Consider the following 24,580-nt stretch of genomic DNA (forward strand, 5'->3'; position numbering starts at 1 on the left):
AAACATTCCTGAAGGAAGGTGCCTGGTGGCTCAGTCCATTAAGCATCTGACTCTTGATTTCAGCTCAGGTCTAGATCTCAGGTGATGAGATCCAGCCCTGGGGGGTGGGGTGGGGGTGGCAGCGCATGTGGAGAGTGGGGGTGGTGTGGAGCCTGCTTAAGACTCTCCCCCTCTCTGCCTCCCTTTCTCACTAAAACAAAACAAAACAAAAACATTCCTGAGGAAAAAACACAATCAAAAGCTTCTGTTCAATGCTCTAAAGATATTTCTAGAGATGGTGTGCTCCAACACTTCCATGTAGCTATTTGTTCGATTCATACTAAGAGAATGATAGTATCAATTAACTGAGTTCACTAAAAGGACTCAAAGCTTTTGCAATAATGAACTCCCATGCCCAGAAGCTAAATTTCAGATTTTTGTCTGGCTGGTTCTTTTTCATCATTCAGGTCCCTGCTAAGCTGTCATGTCTACAAAGAGACATTCCTGACCACTCTACATACTAAAGTAGATCCTACATATTTTCATCATGGCACTTCTTTCTGAAATTTCCTTGTCTATCTACTCTTTCATAAAAATGCAAGCTCCAAGAGTGCCAAGACCTCATTTGTCTTGTCACCCTAGTATCAACAAGACCTGACCATAGTGGGTACTCAATAAATACTGTTTAAATAAATAATTAAAATAATAATAATATACCCATTAGAAAATCTGGGTCTTGGGGCGCCTGGGTGGCTAAGTGGCTGAGCACCTGCCTTTGGCTCAGGTCGTGATCCCGGGGTCCTGGGATCCAATCCTGCATTAGGCTCCCTGTAGGAATCCTGCTTCTCCCTCTGCCTATGTCTCTGCCCCCCCCCTCTTCCTCTCTCTCTCTCTCTCTCTCTCTCTCTCTCTCTCGCTGTCTCTCATGAATAAATAAAATCTTAAAAAAAAAAGAAAATCTGGATCTTTATATAATTAGGCTATCCAACAAACATGATTGGGTTATACTGTGGACAAACAGTCCAGAAAATGCTATCATTTATTATCAAAACTGCACCAAGTACTTGGCTACCTATAACCCCTGTAAAGAACTCCTAAGTATTTCCATGCTACTTGCAGTTGCCTCTCCACACCCAATACGACTAGTTAAATTTGTCATACAACACTTTTAGGCATCTTCCACTATCAAACCTACAAACCTACCTACCTTTTGCTCCTAATACAATGAAGGCAAAGTCCTTCTAGGAAACATTGGTCCTTACCCATGGACTTGGAATCTATCCATTCTCAATTACCAAGAACTTTATTCCTTTGATTGTCCCAAAGCATATACCATCAATCTCCCTCTACTAGAATATAGCCAATGTAATTATGTTTGAGCATCTCCTCTAAAAAAAAGTCCTTCTACATCTCCTTCAACTACTGCTATACTTCTCTGTACCTTCTGTAAATAAAAGTCTCTATATACATAGTATCTACTTCCTCATCCCTGATTCATTCCTGGAACCATGACAGTTAGGCTTTCACTTCACCTTTCCATGGAAACACTCTCCTAACTGGCCTCTGAACATGTTTTCCTGATTTTCTTCCCACCTCACCCAAAGCATCTCTCCAATTCCCTTGTGGCAACCCCTCTTCTACAAAATCTCAGGAATTGGTTTTGGTATTCTCTTTCTGTACTCCCAGATGATCTCATTAATTCTCAGACATTTAAAAATCACCTTATTCTGATGACTCCCAAACACATCTACTAGGTCCAGACTCCTATTCCGAATTCCAGATTTAAATATATTTAAACACATACATAATTTTGCCTCCTTGATGCCTCTCAGGGATATCAAATGGACTGGATTCAAAGGAGAACTCTTGATTTTCCTGCCCAGCCTACCTCCCTGCCATGTTCCCCACCCTTGTATTGGATGGCAATATGATCCATCAAAATGCTCAAACTGGGCAGCCTGGGTAGCTTAGCAGTTTAGTGCTGCCTTCGGCCCAGGGCCTGATCCTGGAGACCCGGGATCGAGTCTCATGTCAGGCTCCCTGCATGGAGCCTGCTTTTCCCTCTCCCTGTGTCTCTGCCTCTCTCTCTCTCTCTCTCTCTCTCTCTCTGTCTCTCATGAATAAATAAATAAAATCTTTAAAAAAAAATGCTCAAACTATGTGCACCTGGCTAGTTCAGTCCGTAGAACATGAGACTCTTGAGCTCTGGGTTAAGGTTGAGCCCCACGTTGGGTGCAAAGATTACTTAAAAACTTTTTAACTTTTATTTTTTTAAATTTATTTAATTAAATAGGCTCTACACCTAATGTGAGACTTGAACTCACAACCCTGAGATCAAGCATCCCATGCTCTGCCAACTAAACCAGCAAGGCACCTTACTTAAAATTTTTTTAATCTTTTATTTTTTAAAGATTGCATTTACTTATTTGACAGAAAGAGAGTGCAAGCAGGGGGAGTGGCAGAGGGAGAGGCAGAAGCAAGCTCCCCGGTGAGCAGGGATCCCAACGTGGGGCTCGACCCAGGACCCTAGGATCAGGACCTAAGCGAAAGATGCTTAACCCAATGAGCCACCCAGGTATCCCTAAACTACTAGAATTTAAACCAGAGCATTTATTGTAATTTATAGTAACAATAGCTAGCATTTATTGAACGTTTACTGTTTGGCTGACACTGTCCTAATTATTTACATATATTAACTCATTTAATCTTCATAACAACCCCATGAGGTAAGTACTATTTTTAAAGCAAGAGAGGTTAAGTGACTTGCCCAATTCTAATGGAACCAGAATATAAATTCTAAGTCTAGTTCCAGAGCTCAGTATGGTGGGCTGCCTCTTACAAAAAGGAGACTAAGGATATGGAGATCAGTCCAAAATTAATGCAATAGTTCAAGTAAGAAATAAGAATCTGAATCAGCAATGAAAGTAGGAAGACAAAGGAGACAAATTCAAAAGATATTCAGATAAAACCTAAACAGAGTGCTATATCATGTTCAAGAACTGAAAGAGTGAATATCATAAAGATGTAAATTTTTCCCAAATTGATCTATAGATTAAATTCCAATCAGGGGGATCCCTGGGTGGCACAGCAGTTTGGTGCCTGCCTTTGGCCCAGGGCCCGATCCTGGAGACCCGGGATCGAGTCCCACATTGGGCTCCCGGTGCATGGAGCCTGCTTCTCCCTCTGACTGTGTCTCTGCCTCTCTCTCTCTCTCTCTCTCTATCATAAATAAATAAAAATTAAAAAAAAATAAATTCCAATCAGTATTTCAATAGATTCAATTTGATAAGTTAATGCTAAAATTTGTACCAATGAGCAAAGTCAAGAAGAGCCAAGATTTTTTTTTTTTTTAAGATTTATTTGAGGGAGAGAGCACACATGCATACAAGTGGAATAGGGGGAGCAGGAGAAAGACAAGCAGATTCAGAGCTGAGCACAGAGGCCAACGTAAGGCTCAGTTGAACAACCCTGAGATCATGACCTGAGCAGAAACCAAGAGTCAGATCCCCTGGGGCAAGACACTCTTAAGAACAAGATTAGAGATTTAGGGACACCTGGGTGGCTCAGTGGTTGAGCATCTGCCTTTGGCTCAGGTTGTGATCCTGGGGTCCTGGGATTGAGTCCTGCATCAGGCTCCTCACATGGAGCCTTTTTCTCCCTCTGCCTGTCTCTCTCTCTCTCTCTCTCTCTCTCTCTCTGTTTCTCATGAATAAATAAAATCTTTAAAAAAAAAAAGATTAGAGATTTACCCTGTCAAATATCAAGAATTATTTCAAAGCATTAGTAATTAAGACAGCATGGAATTGACTCAGATGAATTAACCTATTTAACAGAATACAGAGCCCATAAGACAACCCTACACATATAGAAATTTCATTTATGATACAGCTGGTATTGATCAGTGAAGAATGTTTGGACTTTTGAAAAAATAATGTTGGAAAAAGTCAACATCTATATAGGAGGGAAAGAAATGGAATTGGATCCTTACCAACACCCAATAAAAAAATCATTAATTAAGAAAAAAAATCATTAATTTAAAAAAATAATTCTAAATGGATTAAAGACTTAAAGAATGAAAATATATAACTTTTATTTTTAAAAGATTATTTATTTATTTATTTATTTATTTATTTGAGAAAGAACACAATGGGGGGGGCACAGATGGGGAGGGAGAGGGAGAGAGAATCTTGAGCAGACTTTATACTGAGCACAGAGCCCAATCGGGACTGGATCTCAGGACCCCTGAGCCAAAACCAAACCTGAGCCAAACCTGAGCCAAAACCAAACCTGAGCCAAACCTGAGCCAAAACCAAAAGTCTAACACTTTACAGACTGACTCACCCAGGTGCCCCCAAAATGTAAAACTTTTAGAAGACAATAATAGGAGAATAATTCCTGGCCTTTAGAAGACAATAAATAGAATAAATCTATGGCCTTAGTAGGGATAAATTTCTTAGATGAAATAAAAATCACATGTCATAAAGTTTTCCTTTATTTATTCATAAGTTATAATACACTAAATTAAGAACCCTGGAACCAAAGACACATAAAATGCAATGATAATCCACGAACAGGGAGAATAATGGCTACACAGATAACTGACAAAAGATGAGGACTCAAAATATATTGAAAATTCCTATAAATTAATATAAAAGGACCAACCCCTCCTCCCACCAAAAAAACTTGAACTCTTACTTCTCAGGAGAAAACATGAATGGATAGTAAACATTTAAAAGGTGCTCAGATTCATAAAAAGTCAGGAAAATGCAATGAATTCCATACCCACTGATTAACAAAAATTAAAACACTGACTAAAGTATTGGCTAGGGGCGCCTGGGTGGCTCAGTCGGTTAAGCGTCTGCCTTGGGCTCAGGTCATGATCCCAGGGTCCTGGGATCCAGTCCCACATCAGGCTCCCTGCTCAGTGGGGAATCTGCTTCTCCCTCTACGCCTCCCCCCTGCTTGTGATCTCTCTCTCCCTCTCTCTAATATAAATATATAAAATCTTTTAATAAAGTATTGGTTAGGGGATCCCTGGGTGGCGCAGCGGTTTGGCGCCTGCCTTTGGCCCAGGGCGCGATCCTGGAGACCCGGGATCGAATCCCATATCAGGCTCCCGGTGCATGGAGTCTGCTTCTCCCTCTGCCTGTTTCTCTGCCTCTCTCTCTCTCTCTCTGTGACTATCATAAATAAATAAATTTAAAAGAAAATAAATAAAAATAAAGTATTGGTTAGGATATATAACAATGTAAACACATAAACTCTGAGTATACCAGGGAAAACAATTTTAGCATTATTTTGTATTTTAAAGATACACAAACTCTGTAATCCAGCAATTACATTAATCCTATGCTCACTCTGCCTTGAATATCTTCTTTCTCCATCTTTGCATGGCCAAACCTTACTCCTCTTTCAGATACCCCTTCAGGAGGTAGAAGTAGTATTTCTATGCTCTGAACTCCTATACCACTTTATAAGTGTTTTAGCATATCAATTTCTAGCCTGTATCATACCTATTTATCTACAGGTCTTATGTTCTCTAGCAAATTGTAAGCAAGTAAAGACAAAAACCTGCTCAATTTGTCTTTTAATCCTATAGCACTAGATATAAGAGCATATGGGAAAGACTCAAAGCTACACAGTCAAGCTGTACAAAACCTAGCATTCAGAAGACATCCAAATATTTGTTGAATGAATAAAAATCTGCTGAGTGATTGAATGAATCAACCAAGACTTGATATGCACACAAAGCATGAACCGGCAGTGAAAGGCAAATCAGAGCAGTACTTTGTGTAATCAAAGTCCCCAATCTATTTTTCTCCTAGATTCTAGCTTGATGATACATCAGGAGAATTAAGTATCAGCTACAAAAGGAAATGACTACCAACCAGGCAGACAAAGGACAAAGGAGGAGGGCAGGACAGGAGGCGGTGCAAAAAAAAAAAAAAAAAAAAAAAAAAAGAAGGTATCAAAGTAGAAAAAGGCAGGAATGGCAATACTGTTTGATTGGAGGGCATCTTCTGTAAGAATTATGAGAGCAAAAAAAAAAAAAAAAAAGAGCAAAAAACGTAAGGAAGCAAAGAAAAACTTACAGAGCTTCGCTTAAAAAAAGGCAATGAATAACAGGACAACTTAAAAAGATGAGGAAAGCTGGCCAGCAATCAATTATGTGCTGGACACTTTTTTCCTTAGACTTATTATGCAGTATTTCAGACATATAAAAAGGTAAAGAAGTATAACCAATACCTGTGTACACTCTACTCCACTTAAGAAACAGAGCACTAACAGTTGAAGCCCTCTGTATCTTTCTTCCATTATATTCCCCTAGACCTCCAGAGGCAACAGTAACCTGAATTTGGAGTTAAACATTCTTACTCATTTTTTTAACACTTTTTCAGAAGTAGTGATAAACTTTGTGGCAATGGGAAGAATCTCCCCTAAATACACTATCATAAGAGACCCAAACGAAAAGGGAAAGTAAAGGAACAGGGAATAACAACAGACCAATTCTAAGATTAAAAAAAAAGAGAGAGAGAAAAATAAAATAAAAATAAAAATAATAATTAAAAAAAAAGAGAGATGGAGGTTTAGAAGATGGATAGGTAATAGTTGAAGGGGGAAAAAGTGAAGGCCAACAGTAATGAGAAAGGACAGCAAAATGAACGAACAAAACTCAGCTTTGATAAATAGTTGCCTCAGAAACTGTTACACTAGTTGCCTTTGAAATAAAAGTCAATGAGTGAGTTCAGTTTCACATACCCAACAAATCCACACAAACTACCTGCCAGGTACCCCCATTCTAAAACGCTAGGGATATACTGCCTTCGTGGAGCACTTATTCTAGTTGAAGAAACAGGCAAACAAATGAATAAGACAGGAGATGTTCAGAGAGAGGCAGAGTACCGGTGAGGAGAAGGTGCTTGCTATTTTCCATGAGAGTGGCTACAGAACCTCTCTCTGATAAAGCGACATCTGAGCAGAAACCTAAAGGAAGTAGGGAATGTAGAAGGCTGTTTCAGGAAGAGTAAGAACAAATGCAAGGGCACTGAGGTGAGAGTGTGCATAGCATCCGAGGAACTCTAAGACGGCCAGATGTGGCTGGGACAGAGCATGCCATGAAGAATCGATACAGACAAGATGATCTGAAGGGCATCCCGTGTACATTGGTACCAGAACAGAGGCTTTAATTCAAAGTGAGATGCAAAATCATTGGAGAGTTTTCAGGAGAAAAGTAAAATGATCTGCTCTACATTTTATTCTATTTATTTTATTTTTTTGCTTTTCATTTTAAATAAAGTGATTATATAATGCAGCATTTAAACAGGGACACTCTGGTGAGTGAATGAGGGTGTTATCAGTAGTTACCTCAGGACAATAGACATTTACAAGATCTTAATTTTTTCTTAAGACCTTAATTTTAAAAAGCTTCTTTGCAGAACCAGTTTGAAGCAGTTCTTCCAGCCAAATCCAGAACAATTTGATCAAAATATGTAGTGGTAGTAAAAGATTTTAATATTTTGAATAAAGTAAAAATCTCCAAAGCGACATTGTTAAAAATAAGAAGGGAAAGTTCCTTCCTATAGTAGAAAGTCAATCAATAGGGGCACCAGGGTGACTTAGTCAAGTGTCTACCTTCAGCTCAGGTCAATCCTGAGGTCCTGGGATTGAGCCCTCAGCAGGGAGCCTGCTTTTCCCTCTCCCTCTGCCTCTCCCCCCCATTGGTGCTCTCTCTGGCTTGCTTGCTTGCTCTCTCTCTCTCTCTCTCTCTTAAATAAGTAAAACCTTAAAAAAGAAAGGAAACCTAATCAATAAATGTAGAAGGAAAGACATAGTTAGAAAATCATCATTTAGGTGCCTGGGTGGCTCAGTCGGTTAAGCATCTGCCTTCGGCTCAGATCAAGATCCCAGGGTTCCAGGACCGAGCCACATATCGGGCTCCCTACTCCCTCCTGCTCCCTCCTCCTCCCTCTCCCACTGCCTGCTGCTCTCCCTGCTTGTGTTCTCACTCTGTCAAATAAATAAATAAAAACTTTTAAAAAATCATTTAGCAATTATAAAGAAATTAATTAGGGTACGAATCATTCACAAATGCTAAAATTAGTGGATGAAAGCTTGAAAGTAACAGGATATTTACTCAGTCTCAAGAGATCCCCCCACAAGATACTAATTACAAAAGGCAAAATAATAAATTTACAATGGAGAAAATTAGCACACACCACCTTTATTAAGTAGTTCAAATTAACATTGCCAGTAATGGGATCAATCAGTAACATGTACATCCTGATGGGATACACAGAGAACTCAGCATCCCTTAGGTAGTACCACCCAAAGTGCATAACCCGAATCTATCATGAGCAAGCATCAAACAAACCCAAATTGAGGGCTTAGTCTACAAAATAACTGGCCTGTCCTCATCAAGTTGTTAATATAAAAATACAAAGACTCAGGAACTGTTCTAGATTAAACGAGACAAAAGAGATATGACAACTGAATCGGTACATGATCTTGGATGTTTTTCTGCTATAAAGGACATTATTGGTATAACTGGCAAAATTTGAGTAAGGTCCACAGATTAGATCACAGTATTGTGTGTTAAGTTCCTAATTTTGATCACTATATTATAGTTAAGTAAGAAAATTTCATGTTTTTTAAAAACACACACTGAAAAAAAATTAAAATAAAATAAAATAAAAATACACACTAAAGTGGGACACCTGGTTGGCTCAGTCAGTTAAAGTGTCTGCCTTTGGCTCGGGTCATGATCCTGGGAACTTAGAATGGAGCCCCACGTTGGGCTCCCTGCTCAGCAGGGAGTCTGCTTATCCTTCTTCCTTTGCCCCTCTCCTCCACTTGTACTCTTTCTCTCTTGCTCTTTCTCCCAAATAAATAAATAAAATATTTTTAAAAATACACCCTAAAGTATTTAGGTGTTAAGGGTACCATATCTATAACTTAAGCAGTTCATTTTTTTTTTTAATTAAGTAGGCTCTACACTCAGCATGGAGTCCAATGTGGGGCTCAAACTTACAACCCTGAGATAGAGACCTGAGCTGAGATCAAAAGTTGGACACTTAACTGAGCTACCCAGGCATCCCTTAAACAGTTCAGAAAAATAATAATAATTCTAGGTGTTGGGAGAGGAAAGAGAGGGCAAAAGATAAAACAAATACAGCAAAATGTTAACATTTGAGTAATCTTGGTAAAGAGTTTTTATAGATTCTTTGTACTGTTTTAGTAAATCTTCTGCAAGTCTGAAATTAATATTTTTATTTTTTATTTTTTACACACACTCATAAAAGTTTCTGTGTAGATAACAGGCTGTGGGGGGGGGGGTGATGAGTGCAGTGCTGGAAGAAGGATTGGACCAATTAAAAGGCTACTATAGATTAAGGACAGAGAAGGTCATCAAAGATGGCAAAGTAGGAAGCTCGGAATTATTCCCTCCACCAAAATAACTATTGAGCTGGCAAGAAATGCTTGAAGCAACTATTTTGGAACTTTGGAATCCAGTCAAACACTAGCAGCATCCAAGGGAATGCTTGATGAAGAAATAAGCTGGGAAATTTTAGTGAATTTCAGCATTTTGGAATATTATCTATCTTCCCTGAGCTCCCAGTCCCTTGGCAGACAGCTGTGGGGAGAGTAGCCTGAGATCCTGTTGCAGGCTGCTGGTGTAAGGGTGGGTATTAGGGACTCTATCCTCCAAAAATTAAGGTTATATGTTTTGATCACTACTTTTGATTGCTGAGGAGCTGGCACACAGGCTAGCCACTGTTTTAACCCCATTTGAGGTGGCTTCCTTAGCAGAGTCAGACAAGGGGATTTAAAGAAACATTCTTTTTTTCCTCTTTTTAGATTCAGGCATTTAAGAAAATTTCTGTCAAGTCACTGGCTGACCATAGAGATAACAGAAGAGACATCAGTGACCATATAAAACAAGGAACAAACTCTTTGCAAAAATATTTTGGGAAAGTCACTAAACAAATGGATGGCTTCAGCTTTTTTCTTTTTTAAGATTTTATTTATTTATTCATGAGAGACACAGAGGAAGAGGCAGAGACAAAGGCAGAGGAAGAAGCAGGCTCCCTGCAGGGAGGCTTTGTGGGACTCCATACCAGGACCCCAGGATCATGACCTAAGCCAAAGGCAGGCATTTAACCACTGAACCACCCAAATGCCCCGACTTCAGCTTTAGTCAAGTAACAATAGTAATCTCTAGGGAGAGAGTAGAATCTGATTTCCAGAGTTACTGTATTTCAATACTCAAAATGTCCAGTTCTAAACAAAAAATTACAAAGCATACAAAGAAAATCATGGCCAATTCACAAGAAAAGAGAAATTGACAGAAACTATGCTTGAACAAGCCCAGATACTAGAGTTAATATACAAAAACCTTAAATATACTCAAAGAGCTGAAGGAAATGATGGACAAATAAAGGAATCAGGAGAACAATGTATGAACGAGTAAAGAACAGCAATAAAAGACAAAAGTTATAAAAAGGAAACAAACAGAAATTCTGGACCCAAAAGTATAATAGTTGGAATTAAAAATTCACTGGGGGGGGGATGCCTGGGTCCCTTCGACTGGGGCATGATCCCGAGGTTCTGGGATTGGGTCCCACATTGGGCTCCCTGCAGGGAACCTGCTTCTCCTTCTGCCTGTGTCTCTGCCTCTCTCTCTCTGTCTCTCATGAATAAATAAATAAAATCTGTAAAAAAAATTGTTAAAAATAAATAAATAAAAGTTCACTACAGGGATTTAGCATCAGATCAGCAGAAGAAAGAATCAGCAAACCTGAAGATAGCAAATTGAGATTACTCAGATTTAGGGGCAGAAAGAAAAATGAATGGGGACGACTGGGTGGCTCAGTGGTTGAGCACCTGCCTTTGGCCCAGGGCATGATCCTGGAATCCCGGGATCAAGTCCCACATCGGGCTCCCTGCATGGAGCCTGCTTCTCTCTCTGCCTGTGTCTCTGCCTCTCTCTCTCTCTCTCTCTCTCTCTGTGTCTCTCATGAATAAGTAAATAAATAAATATTTTAAAAAAGAAAAATGAATGAAGAAAAATGAACAGAAAATAAGAGGCCTAGGGATCCCTGGGTGGCGCAGCGGTTTGGCGCCTGCCTTTGGCCCAGGGTGCGATCCTGGAGACCCAGGATCGAATCCCACGTCGGGCGCCTGGTGCATGGAGCCTGTTTCTCCCTCTCCTGTGTCTCTGCCTCTCTCTCTCTGTGTGACTATCATAAATAAATTAAAAAAAAAAAAACATTTAAAAAAAAAAAAAGAAAAGAAGAGGCCTAAGATACATCATCAAGTGCAGCAATGTACGTACTATGAGAGTCCTAGGAGAAGAGGGAGAGGAAGAGGCAGAAAAAAATTGAAGAAACAATAGTTAAAAACTTTCCAAATTTGATGAGAGACATGAATCTACACATCCAAAGAGTTCAACAAACTTCAAAAGGATAAATACAAAAAGAGCCATACCAACATACATTATATTCAAACTGTTGAAAAACAGAATCTTCAAAGCAGTAGAAAGTGACTCATCACATTATAAGGGAATGAAACTATTTTCTCATCAGAAACCATGGAAGCCAGAAGCCAGTGGAATGATACATGTAAAGTGCTGAAACTAAAAACCAAGAATTCTGAAACAAAGGAAAAACTAAAATATTTCTCAACAAAAGCTACAGGAGTTTATTGCTAGTAAACCTGCCCTACAGGAAATGCTAAAGGGTATCCTTCAGCTTGAATGAAAGACTAGATGGTAACTCACAGTCATATGAAGAAAAAAGATCATTACACAGGTCACATAGATAAATATAAAGGTTAACATACTGTATTTTTGTTGTATAACTCCTCTTTTTGCTCCCTATATGATTTAAAAGCATAAGGGTACCTGACTGGCTATCAGTGGAGCACACGACTTCTTATTTCAGGGCTGTAAGTTTGAGCCCTATGTTTGATGCAGAGCTTACTTAAAAATAGAAAAGGGAAGGGAAGGGAAGGGAAGGGAAGGAAGGGAAGGGAAGGGAAGGAAGGAAAAGGAAAGGGAAGGGAAGGGAAAGGGAAGGGAAATGGAAGAGAAATGGAAGGGAAAGGGAAGGGAAAGGGAAGGAAAAAGAAAAGAAAAGATAAATCTATGGTAACAGGCAAACAATGTATAAAGACATAATTGGTAACAATAACAGAGTGAAAACAGAATTGGACAGGAACAGAAGTTAATGAATGATGTTTTGTTTTTTTTTTTTAAGATTTTATTTATTTGACAGAAAGAACGAGAGAACACATACAAGCAGGGGGAGTGGCAGGGAGAGGAAGAAGGAGAAGTAGGTTCCTTGCTGAGCACGGACCCCAATACCTGCTCCAACACAAGGCCCTAGGTCCCATGACCCAAGCCAAAGGCGGACACTTTTTAACTACTAAGCCACCTGGACACCCCAGTATGCTATTTTTTTTCAATTGAGTTATAATTGATATATAACATGCTAGTTTTAGGTGTAAAGCATAATGATTTGCTATTTATATATATTGCAAAATGATCACCACAATAAGTCTAGTTGGTATTAATTCAAATTAGATTGCTATACACTTAGGATATTAACTGTAATCCCCACAGTAACCACTAAGAAAATAACTTGAAAAATATACCCCCCCAAAAAAGGGGGAAATAAATAGGAAATAAAAATGGTACCTTAGAAAAAAATCAAACACAAAAGAAGAGTCACTGAGGAACATATATATATATATATATATATATATATGACATATAGAAAACAAATAGCACAAGGGCACTTGGGTAACTTAGTCAGTTGAGCATCCAACTCTTGATTTTGGTTCAGGTCACAATCTCAGGGTTGTGGGATCAAGCCTCTGTCAGGCTCTGCACCCAGCATGAAGTCTGTTTGTCCTTTTCCCTCTGCTATTCCTCCCACTGTGTGTGTGTCTCTCTCTCTCTTAAAAAAAAAAAAATAGCACAATGGCAGAAATTAGTCCTTCATTATCAGTAATAAACTGTAAGTACAAATGGATTAGTTCACCAATTAAAAACAGATTGGTAGAAAAGATTTTTAAATGACCAACCACATGCTGCTTATGGAAGACTCACTTTAGATACAACACACAAATAAGTTAAAAGAATAGAAGAAAATATTCCATGCAAATAGTAACCAAAAGAGACCTTCGGTACTAATCAAATATTAAACAAAACAGAACTTAGTCAAAAGTTGTCACAAGAAACAAAGAAGGACTTTTATATTGATTTAAAGACAATTTGTCAAAAAAAATAATTATAAACATTTACACACCAAATAACAGAGCCCCCAAATATAAGAAGCAAACACTGATAAAACTGAAGGTGAAAACAGACATTTCTACCACAATGATTAGAGACTTCAATATCCCCAGTTTAAATAATAAATAGGACATCTAGACAGAAGATCAATAAGGGAACAGACGACTTAAAAAACATTTTAAATCAACTAGACCTAACAGACATATACAGATTACTTCAACCAACAACAGGAGAATATATATTCTTCTCAAGCACACATAAAACATTCTCCAGGATAGACCGCATGTTTGGCCAGAAACCAATTCTCAATAACTTAAAAAAAAAAAAATCAAAATCATACCAATTTTCTCTGACCACAATGGAATGAAGCTAGGAATCAATAAAAGGAAAACTATAAAATTTGCAAATATGTGGAAAATAAGCAACACACTCTCAACCAATGAGTGAAAGAAAAAAACATCAGTAGGGAAATTAGAAAATACTGAGACACATGAAAACACAATATACCAAAAATTTATAGGGCAAAGTGAAAGCAATACTTGGGGAAATTCAAAACGTTAAATGCTTACATAAAAAGGAGAAAGACTTCAAGTCAAATAGTCTAACTTTACATTTTAAGGAACTAAAAATAAATCAATAAAAAAGCAAACTAGATCCAAAACCAGAAGGAACGAAATAATAAGGATGATGAGGGAAAATGAAGTAGAAAATTTAAAAGAATAGTAGTGAATCCACAATACCAAAGGCCAGTTTTTTAAAAAGATCAACAAAATTGCAGGGCACCTGGTTGGCTCAGTCAGTTAAACATCTGTCTTCAGCTCAGGTCATGATCCCAGAGTCCTGGGATTGAGACCTGTATCAGGCTCCCCACTTAACAGGGAGTCTGCCTCTCCCTCCAATTCTGCACCTTCTCTCTCTCTCATTCAAATAAATAAATAGGGATCCCTGAGTGGCGCAGCGGTTTGGCGCCTGCCTTTGGCCCAGGGCGCGATCCTGGAGACCCGGGATCGAATCCCATATCGGGCTCCCGGTGCGTGGAGCCTGCTTCTTCCTCTGCCTCTCTCTCTCTCTCTCTGACTATCATAAATAAATAAATTAAAAAAAAAATTTAAAAAAAAAAAACAAATAAATAAATAAAATCTTTTTTTAAAAAAAATCAACAAAACTGACAAACTTTTAGCTAGACTATCCAGGAATAAAAAAAGAGAAAAGACACAAATAAATCAGAAATGAAAGTGGGCTATTACCACCAACTTTATAGAAATGAAAGGATGATAAGAGAACACTATGAACTTTACACCAAAAAATAATATAGATACAAAAAAAAATTTCTAGAAGCAAAATACCAAAACTGACCTAAGAAGAAATAACAAATCTCAACAGGCATATAACAAGAGATTGAATCAGTAATCAAAATCCTCTCAACAAAGAAAAGTCTAGATCCAGATGCCTTCATTGGTGAATTCTACCAAACATTTAAAGAATTAACACCGATCTTGCTTAAACTCTTCAAAAAAGAGAACACTTTCTAACATTCTACAAGGCCCACATTTTCCTGACATCAGAGCCAGACAAAAATGCCAGAGGAAAAGGACACTACAGACCAACATCCCTGAATAAAAACACAAAAATCCTCAACACAATACTATCAAACTGAATCCAATAGCACATTAAAATGATTATACACTGTAACTAAGTAGAATCTTCCTAGAAATACAAGGATGGTTCAACTTAAGGAAATCAATGTAATATACCACATGATCATCTCAACAGACACAGAAAAGGCACTGAACAAAATTTAACACCCTTTCATAATGAAAACACCCAGCAAAACCTTGAAGACATTATGCTAAGTGAAAAAAGGCAGTCACATAAGGACAAATTTGTATGACTTCATTTATAAGATTCCTGGAGTGTTAAATTCATAAAGACAGAAATCAGAATGGTGATTACCAGAGACTAGGCGAATTAGTGATTGAGTAGAGGGTTTCAGTTTGGGATGATGAAAAAATTCTGGAGATGGATGGTGGTAACAGTTGCACAACAATGTGAATGTATTTAATGTCAATGAACTAATTGTACACTTAAAAATAGCTAAAATGGTAAATTTTATGTTTCTTTTTACCACAATAAAACACACACACACAACCAACTAGGAATAGAAAGAAACTTCCTTAACATTAAAAGCACATTAATGAAAAATTCACAGCTCAATGGTGAAAGACTGAAAACTTTCCCTCTAAAATCAGGAATAAGATAAGGATGCCCACTTTCACCACTGCTATTCAACATTGTACTGGAAGTCCTTGCAAGAACAATTAATCAAGAAAAAGAATAAAAAGTATACAAACAGGAAAAGAAAAGTGAAGCTATACATGATTCTACATATAGAAAATTCCATAGGTGGGCAGCCCCGGTGGCTCAGCGGTTTAGGGCCGCCTTCAGCCCAGGGTGTGACTCTGGAGACCTGGGATAGAGTCCCACATCAGGCTCCCTGCATGGAGCCTGCTTCTCCCTCTGCCTGTGTCTCTGCCTCTCTCTCTCTCTCTCTCTGTGTGTGTGTGTGTCTCATGAATAAATAAATAAAAATTTTAAAAAAAAGAAAATTCCATAGGATCCAGAAAAATACTAGAGCTAATAAATGAATTCAGCAAAGTTGCAGAATATGAGATCAACAAAAAAAAAAAAAACAGTTGTTTCTATATACTAGCAAAAAATGATCCAAAAAGGAAATTCAGAAAACAATTCCATGTATAATAGGATCCAAAAGAATAAAATACCCAGGAATAAATTTAACCAATGATATCAAAGACTTGTACTGATCTTCTTTGACTTAAATGGGGTTATATCCCAATAAATCCATCCTAAGTTGAAAACATTGTCAGTCAAATATATATTTAATGCATCAAACATCATAGCTTAGCCTAGCCTACTACTTTAAATGTATTCAGAACATTTACATTAGCCTAAGATTTGTCATCTTACACAAAGCCTATTTTATAATAAAGTGTTGAGAATCCTATTACTTACTGAAATTCATACTGAAAGTAAAAAATGGAATGGATTTCATTTCCTTTTCCAAAAAAAGGATTCAGAATAGTTGTAAGCATATCATTTATTTACCCTCTTGATTGCCTGGCTAACTAAGAGCTGTGGCTCACTGCACTGCCCCACATCATGAAAAAGTATTGTATTGCATATCTTCAGCCAGTAAAAGTTCAAAATACAAAATCAGAAGTACAAGTTCTACTGGATGTGTATCACTTTCACACCATTGTAAAGCCAAAAAATCATAAGTTGAACCATCATAAGTTGGAGACCATATGTTGATGGGGCACCTGGCTGGCTCAGTTGGTAGAACATGTGACTCAATCTCGGGGTTGTGAGTTTGAGTTCCACGTTGGGTGCAGAGATTACTTAAAGAGGGGAGGGGCACTGGGTGGCTCAGTCAGTTGAGCAGCCAACTCTTGGTTTTGGCTTAGGTTCATGATCTCCTGGGTGGCAGGATCCAGGTCCACAACAGGCTCCACACTCAGCGGGGAGTCTGGTTGAAGATTCTCCCCCTCTGCCCCTCCCCTCATGTATTCACTCTCAAGTGCACACACGTGCTCTCGCTCTCTAAATAAACAAATAAATAAATTTTAAACAAAAAAAAAAAACAAAAAAGACTTGAATAGACACTTCTCCAAAGAAGATACACAAATGACCAGCAGCAAGCATGTGAAAGGATGTTCAACTTTATAGCCATTAAGGAATAGCAAAACACAATCACAATGACATACCACCGCACATTCACAAGGATGGGTCTAATCAGAACAACAAAAAATTAAAATAGGAAAATAAAAGCAGAAATAAGAAGTTCTGGTAAGAGTATAGAGTAACAGGAACACTTGTACGTTGCTGGTGGAACATAAACTGGTTCACCTATTGTATAAAACAGTTTGACAGTTATTGAAAAAGTTTAGTATCTACTACACACCTATTAGAATAGCCAAATCTGAAACACTGACAACACCAAATACTGACAAGGATGTGGAGCAAAGGGAACTCTCACCAATTTCCAGTAAGAATGCAAAATGGTACAGCCACTTTGGAGGACGGTTTGGCAGTTTCTTACAAAACTACACATACTCTTACCATATCATCTGGAATTGCATTCCTTGCTGTTATTTACCCAAAAGAGTTGGAAACTATCTCCACACAAAAAACCTGCACATGGAAGTTTCATAACAGTTTTATTCGTAATTGACAAAACTTGGAAGGAACCAAGATGTCCTTCAGTAAGTGAATGAATAAACTGATACATCCAGACTAGACTATTATTGAGCACTAAAAAAAGAAATTAGCGGGGACCCCTGGGTGTCTCAGTGGTTGGGCGTCTGCCTTCGGCTCAAAGCGTGATCCCAGAGTCCCGGGTTCGAGTCCCGCATCGGGCTCCCTGCATGGAGCCTGCTTCTCCCTGTGTCTCTGCCTCTCCCTCTCTCTTTCTGTGTCTCTCATGAATAAATAAATAAAATCTTTAAAAAAATTGTACACAAATATTTATAAATATCTCATGGTCATCTCCTTTAAAAACAAAATGATACATCAGCACTATTCATAATAGTCAAAAGGTGGAAACAACCCCTACATCTACCAGTGGATGAATGAATAAATAAGCTGTGATACCTACATATGTATTATTCAGTCATAAAAAGGAATGAAATACTGAAGTGCTGATACATGCTATGATGTAAATGGACCCTGAAAACGTGATGCTAAGTGAAAGAAGACAAACACAAAAAGTCACACATTATAGGATTTCATTTATATGAAATATCCAGAATAGGTAAATCCATACAGACAGGCTGCCAGGGAAAAGGGGGGGCGGTGGAAATGGGGAGCAATTGCATAAGAGGCACAGGATTTTCTTTTAGACAGATGAGGTGGTGGTTGTAATATTGTGAATATACTAAATAACACTGAATAGTTCACTTTAAAATGGTTAATTTTTAAGACGTGAATTCCATCTCAAATTTTAAACAATGAAAGATGGAAAATTCTTTTTAAACTAAAAATTTGGGGCACCAAGGTGGCTCTGTTGGTTAAGTGCTTTCAGCTCAGGTAATGATCCTCGGGTCAAGCCCCTCATCAAGCTCCCACTCAGCAGGGAGTCTGCTTCTCCCTCATCTTCTGCTCCTCCTCCTGCTCATGCTTATACAAGAGCTCTCTAGCGCTCTCTCTCTCTCGCTTGCTCGCTCACTCTAATAAATAAAATCTTAAAAAAAATAGTAAACTACAAAATTTAATCTTTTTTACTTTTTTTGTAACAGCTCTATTTTGATACAGTTCATATACTATACAATTTACCCATCTAAAGCATATCATTGTCCTTAGTGTAGTCACAGAATTGTGCAACTATCATCATAATTTATTTTTATATACGTATTATGTATTTTAAGTAATCTTTATGCCCAACACGGGGCTCGAACTCATGACCCCAAGATCTAGAGTCACATGCTCTATCGATTGAACCAGCCAGGTTCCCCTCACCATTATTTTAGAACATTTCTATCAACATCCCTCCTGCCCCCCCACCCCCAGAAAACCCAGGACCATTAGTGGTCACTTCCTATTACCTCTTTCCCCAAGCTCTAGTCAATCGCTATTCTACTTCTTGTCTCTGTAAGTTTGCCTATTCTGGACATTTCATAAAAGTGGAATCATATGTTGTGTGGTCTTTTGTGACTGGCTCCTCTTACTTAGCATGTTTTTGGGGAATTTCATTTATTTTAACTAGAAAATGTGTTCTGTGTATTAAAATGTAAGGAAAAAAGTAAGAAGAATATTAAAGAACCACTCAGAAAAAGAACTTTACTAAAAAAAAAAAAAAAGAAAGAACTTTACTGAATACAATGGCAGATCAAGAGTCCAAAAAGGAAATCCAGGACAGCCTGGGTGGCTCAGCGGTTTAGCGCTGCCTTCAGCCCAGGGCGTGATCCTGGGGTCCAGGGATTGAGTCCCACGTAGGGTTCCCTGCATGGAGCCTGCTTCTCCCTCTGCCTGTGTCTGTTTCTGTCTCTATGTCTCTCGTGAATGAATGAATAAAATCTTTAAACAACAACAGAAATCCAGTAAAGATGAACCTTTGTAAAATATAAATCAATAGATTTGAAGTGAAACCATTATAAGATGCAGCAAAAAATATACAAATTAGGGTAAAATGAATATATTAAGGAATATATCTTACAAACAAATAGATGGTCAAAGAGAACATTTTCCCTAATAAAGGTGTAGGAAAATTGATTACAAGGTTTAGTTAAAGGGAGAAACACAAGAGTAAAGAATCATTGTCTCGGTGTATGAAAACTCCTCTAGTCAGTGTTTCTTAAAATGTGGTCGCTGGACTATCTGCATCAAAATCTAAGAACTCGGGGCACGTGGGTGGCTCTGCGGTTTAGTGCTGCCTTCAGCCCAGGGTGTGATCCTGGAGTCCCAGGATCGAGTTCCACTTCTGGCTCCCTGTGTGGAGTCTGCTTCTCCCTCTGCCTGCGTCTCTGCCTCTCTGTCTCTTATGAATAAATAAATAAAATCTTTAAAAAAATACAAATTAATGCAAATGATTAAACATGTATCAGAGTCAAGAGAAGAGTGACAAGAGCAAAATGCATAAAAAAGAGGAAGGTGAAAGAAACGAAGACAATATACTTCAAGTTTTGGCATATTGTGCTCTAGGGAAAACAAAGTTATGTTTGAAAACTCTTATAGAATTGATGTAGGAAAAAAAATTCTAAATGTGTAAAAACACAAAACATGGTACTAATACCAGTGATGACCACTCGGGTATATGACATAGGAAAGCATTTTTAAATGTAAGGTTGCCTGGTACAGAAGGCACATAACAGATGCACACAATGTTTGTTGACGATGTTAACTCTTTTTTTTTTTTTTTTTAAGACTTCATTCATTTATTCATGAAAGACACAGAGAGAGAGAGAGGCAGGGACACAGGCAGGGGGAGAAGCAGGCTCCATACAGGGAGTCCGATGCGGCACCTGATCCCGGGACTCCAGGATCATGCCCTGGGCCAAAGGCAGGTGCTAAACTGCTGAGCCACCCAGGGATTCCCGATGTTAACTATTTTCATACAGTTTCAAGTACAGTAACATTTAATTATCTTCATCCTCCGATAATCTAGAGAAAACCAAACTTTTCGCTGTGTTAGTCTTTACATGAACAGCAGGACAAATTGTCAAATATTATGTCAGCTACTGCTGTACAAGATCAGGATTGGGACATTTACTTTCAGACCAAGCTAATCTCTATTTTTAAGGGCAGACTTATGTAAACAAGGACAGGCAAAACTAGAATTAAATTTCTCAACCCTAATTAGCACTGCATGATAGCACTTAAATTTCCCTGAAAAATCACTATAATACATATACAAGGATAGCCTTTATTATTCTGAGTACTGAAGATGAAGTATTAAGTTCTAACTCATTTTACTTCAGTGAGGAAAATCCATTTTGGTTTGACAGGGACAAAGACAAGAAGTTTACATTACATAACTCAAAGGATCTCACTATCAGAATATAAAATTTGTCCACTTCCCCCCTTTAAAAAAAAAAAAAAAAACACCCTTCCCCTAAAAATCCGTAAATTCAAACTGTGATGTTCTAAAGTCTCTTGAAAACTCACTTATTGGGGATCCCTGGGTGGCTCAGCGGTTCAGCATATGCCTTCAGCCCAGGGTGTGATCCTGGAGACCTGGGATCAGTCCCACATCAGGCTCCCTGCATGGAGCCTGCTTCTCCCTCTGCCTGTGTATCTCATGAATAAATAAATAAAATACTAAAAAAAAAAAAAAAAAGAGAGAGAGAGAGAGAGAGGGATCCCTGGAATGGCTCAGCGGTTTGGTGCCTGCCTTCAGCCCAGCGCATGGTCCTGGGGACCCCGGGGCGAGTCCCGCGTTGGGCTCCCTGCATGGAGCCTGCTTCTCCCTCTGCCTGTCTCTGTCAATCTCTCTCTCTGTGTGTCTCTCATGAATAAACAAATAAAATCTTAAAAAAAAAAAAACTCACATATTTATCTTCAGCCTGAAAAATGCACTTGGAAACCCAATTATATTCCACCCCACGCTAAGGTGCAGATGTCTCAACAGTCCCAGAATGACTCTTGTAGGCCTCATAAATGAAACCAACTCTACTTGGGGAATGAAGCAGCTCACGCACAGCAAATAAATTACACGGGAAGAAGTCACGCTACTTTCGCAGATTTTTATTTGTTATCAACATCTGCCTGGATGCACTTATAAAGCCCAGAAGTATCTAAAAGTTATCCGAGACTTTTCCTTTTCCAAGCTTATGTTTCAAAAAGGCAGACAATTCCCAGAGTGAATCCGTAGAGCCGGCCAAAGTACCGACGCGTGGACTTGTTCGCCCAAGGAAGGTCTCGCTCTTCCTCCCCACAAGCAGGCAACCGACCTCCATCACTCAGCCCCAGCTCCCCGACTCCCGAACATCCATCCCTAACAGGCCCCACGTCGCCCCTTGTCGCATCTCTAAGTCTCCCGCGTTGGGCACGACAGACAGACACCCTGTGCACCTTCACCTGTTTTGCTAACCAAGGGCCCCTCTTGCATCTTCCACTGACCCCGCACAGACCTGACGCTGCCCACCACCTCCGGCTTCCTTTCTTTCACAACAGCCCCTATTCAGAGCAACAAAGAAACGAGTCCACGTTCCCTAACCACAGCTTATTTAACTCTATAAACACCTCCCCCTTTGTCCCCACCCCCCACCCCCTACACACACACACACACACACACACACACACACACACACCACCTTCCATTCTCTTTCCTGCTTTTGTTATTTAGAAGAGTACAAGGGTCTGGATCAAAAAAAAAAAAAAAAAAGCAAGCAAGCTCACTCACCTCATGCTATAGGCACCAGCACCCAGTTCCTGGCCGATCCCGGACAGACTAGCGTCGAAGTCCTGCACCAGCCCGGATTCAATCACCTCGTCGGCCAGGGGCAGCTTCAGGGCCCAGGCCATGCTGGCTCCTTCCCTGCCCCAGGAGACCCCGCTGCTCCTCGTACAAAGGCGAGCGGTGGGGTTCTACCCCACGGGGCGGGGGGCGGGGGGCGCGGGCGCAGGGCTGTCGGGGACGCCCTCCCACCCGAGGTCGCCCACGCAGACCCCTCGGGCCGACCCCAGGCCGGAGCCGCACCGCCCGCACCGCTAATCCCAGCTCCGGCCTCCACCTCCAGACTCCCTCGCACCCAGCCCTCCGCAGCCGCGCGAGGGCCCCTCGGCTCCACCGGCCCCGGGCCCCCGAGGCAGCCCCGGCCTCCCCCGCTGCCCTCCGCACACACCCGCAGCAGCGACCCGCTGCCCGCCCGGCGCGCGCACCCGCCCCGGCACCTCCCCCCCGCCCCCCGCCAGGCCCCTTCTCCGGGAAGCCCCCTCCCTCCGGGGACCCGCGCCCGCTCGCCCGCTCGCCCGCTCGCCGCCTGTCTCCCCTCCAGGCCTCGCTTCCGGTCAGCCCCGCGCTCACTTCCGGTCAGCCCTCCTCAACCCCAAGGCCCTCAGAACCAAACCCAGGGGTCCGCCGAGCCGACTCCCCGCCCCCTGCAGCAGCCCCCCCGCCCCCCTCACGGCCTCGGAACAGGGAAGGGGAGAGCCCAGCAGCGGCTGGAGACCCAGGCTCGCCGGGGTACCCCCCACCGCCCCCCCCGGCGCCAGCCAATCAGGGCGCCCTCTTCCTCTGCGGGTCCGGAGACCGTGACGTCACCCTGCGGCTCGCCAATGAGGAGGCGAGCCCGTGGACCGGGCAGTGCTGATAGGCTAGCTGCGCGGGATGGGCGGGGCGGGGCGGTCCGGGAGAGGGCCCCGCGTGCGGCGGGTGGCTCCAGTTTAAAGGGCACTGCCTGGGGCTACCTGGCGGCTGCCTCCCGCGGGCTCCCAGTCCGCGCTCTGGGGCGCGGGTGCGGCCTGCGCTCCGGGCCTACCGGACCCGCCCCGGGCCCTGGAGGATCGCGGGCCGCCTCCCCGGGGCTCCCTCCCCGTAGGCGCTCCTCTGCGGCTGGAATACTCCCTGCCCTTAAGCCCCCCTCTCCGAAGGTCAAGACTCCGCTTCTGCTCACTTTCCGCGTTCCCCCTAATGCATTTTGGACGGGAAAGCAGGAGATGGCTGAAAGTTGTAGTTTTTAAAAGGTCGTGGTCTGAAGATTTGGGATTCGGGCTGGCGGCTTCGCTTAACGGGTCTGGTGACTCTCGAATCATCGTTTACTCTCGTGGAGATAGAGATTCCTCGTTTGCAAAGTGGGGATAACCATACCCGGTCCACCTTCTTCCTTTATTTAGGACCAAATAATAATGTCCATTGTTTATTAAGCATCAACTATATGTCAGGAACTTTATGACATTATTAGTATCCCTCAAGACAAGCGCGTAATTGCGATTATAATTCTTTTTTTAAGATTTTTTTTAAAAAGATCTTATTTATTTATTCATAAGAGACACACAGAGAGAGGGGGAGAAGCAGGCTGATGTGTGGGACTCAATCCCAGGACTCCTGGATCACGCCCTGCGTGGAAGGCAGGTGCTCAACACTGAGCCACCCAGGTGCCCCCCCCCTCCTTTTTAAAGATTTTATTTACTTATTTGTAAGACAGAGGCAGAGACATAGGCAGAGGGAGAAGGCTCCCTGGGTGGAGCCTGATGCGGGACTCTATCCCAAGACCCCCAGGATCACTACCTGAGCCAAAGGCAGCTGCTCAACCACAGAGCCATCCTGGGGTCCCTATAATTAGAATTCTAAAGCTAAATATGATGACCCTCATTTTACCAGTAGGGAAAGAAGCCCTTGGGCTTAAATTCGCCACCGCTAAATTGCCATGCAAACTTCAGAGCTTGATTCCCAAGCCTGGTATTTTTCACTATAAAATATTGCCTATATGTTAAAGTTTTGGTTCATTGTTGTATTCCATTATTGAACTTTTTACAATTTGTCTTGAGTCGTATATATCTGCCTTTTTCACCAGACTGCAAGTTTCTAAATAATAGAAAATAAATCTTTTTCAGACTTGTGTTCTATATATCTCCTAGTAGTTTCTGCTTTCAATAGGACTTTTAAAAAATGCTTATTGAATTAAAAAAGGAAATAAAGGAAAGAGGTTGATATGAAGTTAATAGCGTGCCCCCAGTTTTCAGCCACAAGATTCTCTCTTTGAGGGCTCTAGGCTTACCTTAATAAGCCCTGGCATCCAAACCTTTGTTCGTTCCTGGAACATTTAATATCTCTTCAAGCCATTTCTTTTTCCT

General features: G+C 40.7%; 1 protein-coding gene across 8 annotated transcripts in view; it reads right to left on the reverse strand.

Annotated features, from left to right (window-relative positions):
* The window catches only part of TFCP2 (transcription factor CP2), a 58,705-nt gene extending 35,834 nt beyond the window's left edge, over nt 1-22,871 (reverse strand). For 3 of the 8 annotated variants that reach the window (XM_055337059.1, XM_055337058.1, XM_055337054.1), the window contains exon 1: nt 22,188-22,870. In XM_055337059.1, coding sequence (XP_055193034.1) covers nt 22,188-22,309 — 122 coding nt within the window. In that variant the 5' untranslated portion in view covers nt 22,310-22,870. Of the gene's footprint in view, nt 1-22,187 lie in introns of all 8 variants that reach the window. The other 5 variants (XM_055337056.1, XM_055337055.1, XM_055337057.1 and 2 more) reach the window with 4 other exon arrangements.
* Nucleotides 22,872-24,580: the final 1,709 nt, after the last annotated feature.

This window comes from Nyctereutes procyonoides, unplaced genomic scaffold, assembly GCF_905146905.1.
Source record: "Nyctereutes procyonoides isolate TBG_1078 unplaced genomic scaffold, NYPRO_anot_genome, whole genome shotgun sequence".
Lineage (NCBI taxonomy): Eukaryota > Metazoa > Chordata > Mammalia > Carnivora > Canidae > Nyctereutes > Nyctereutes procyonoides.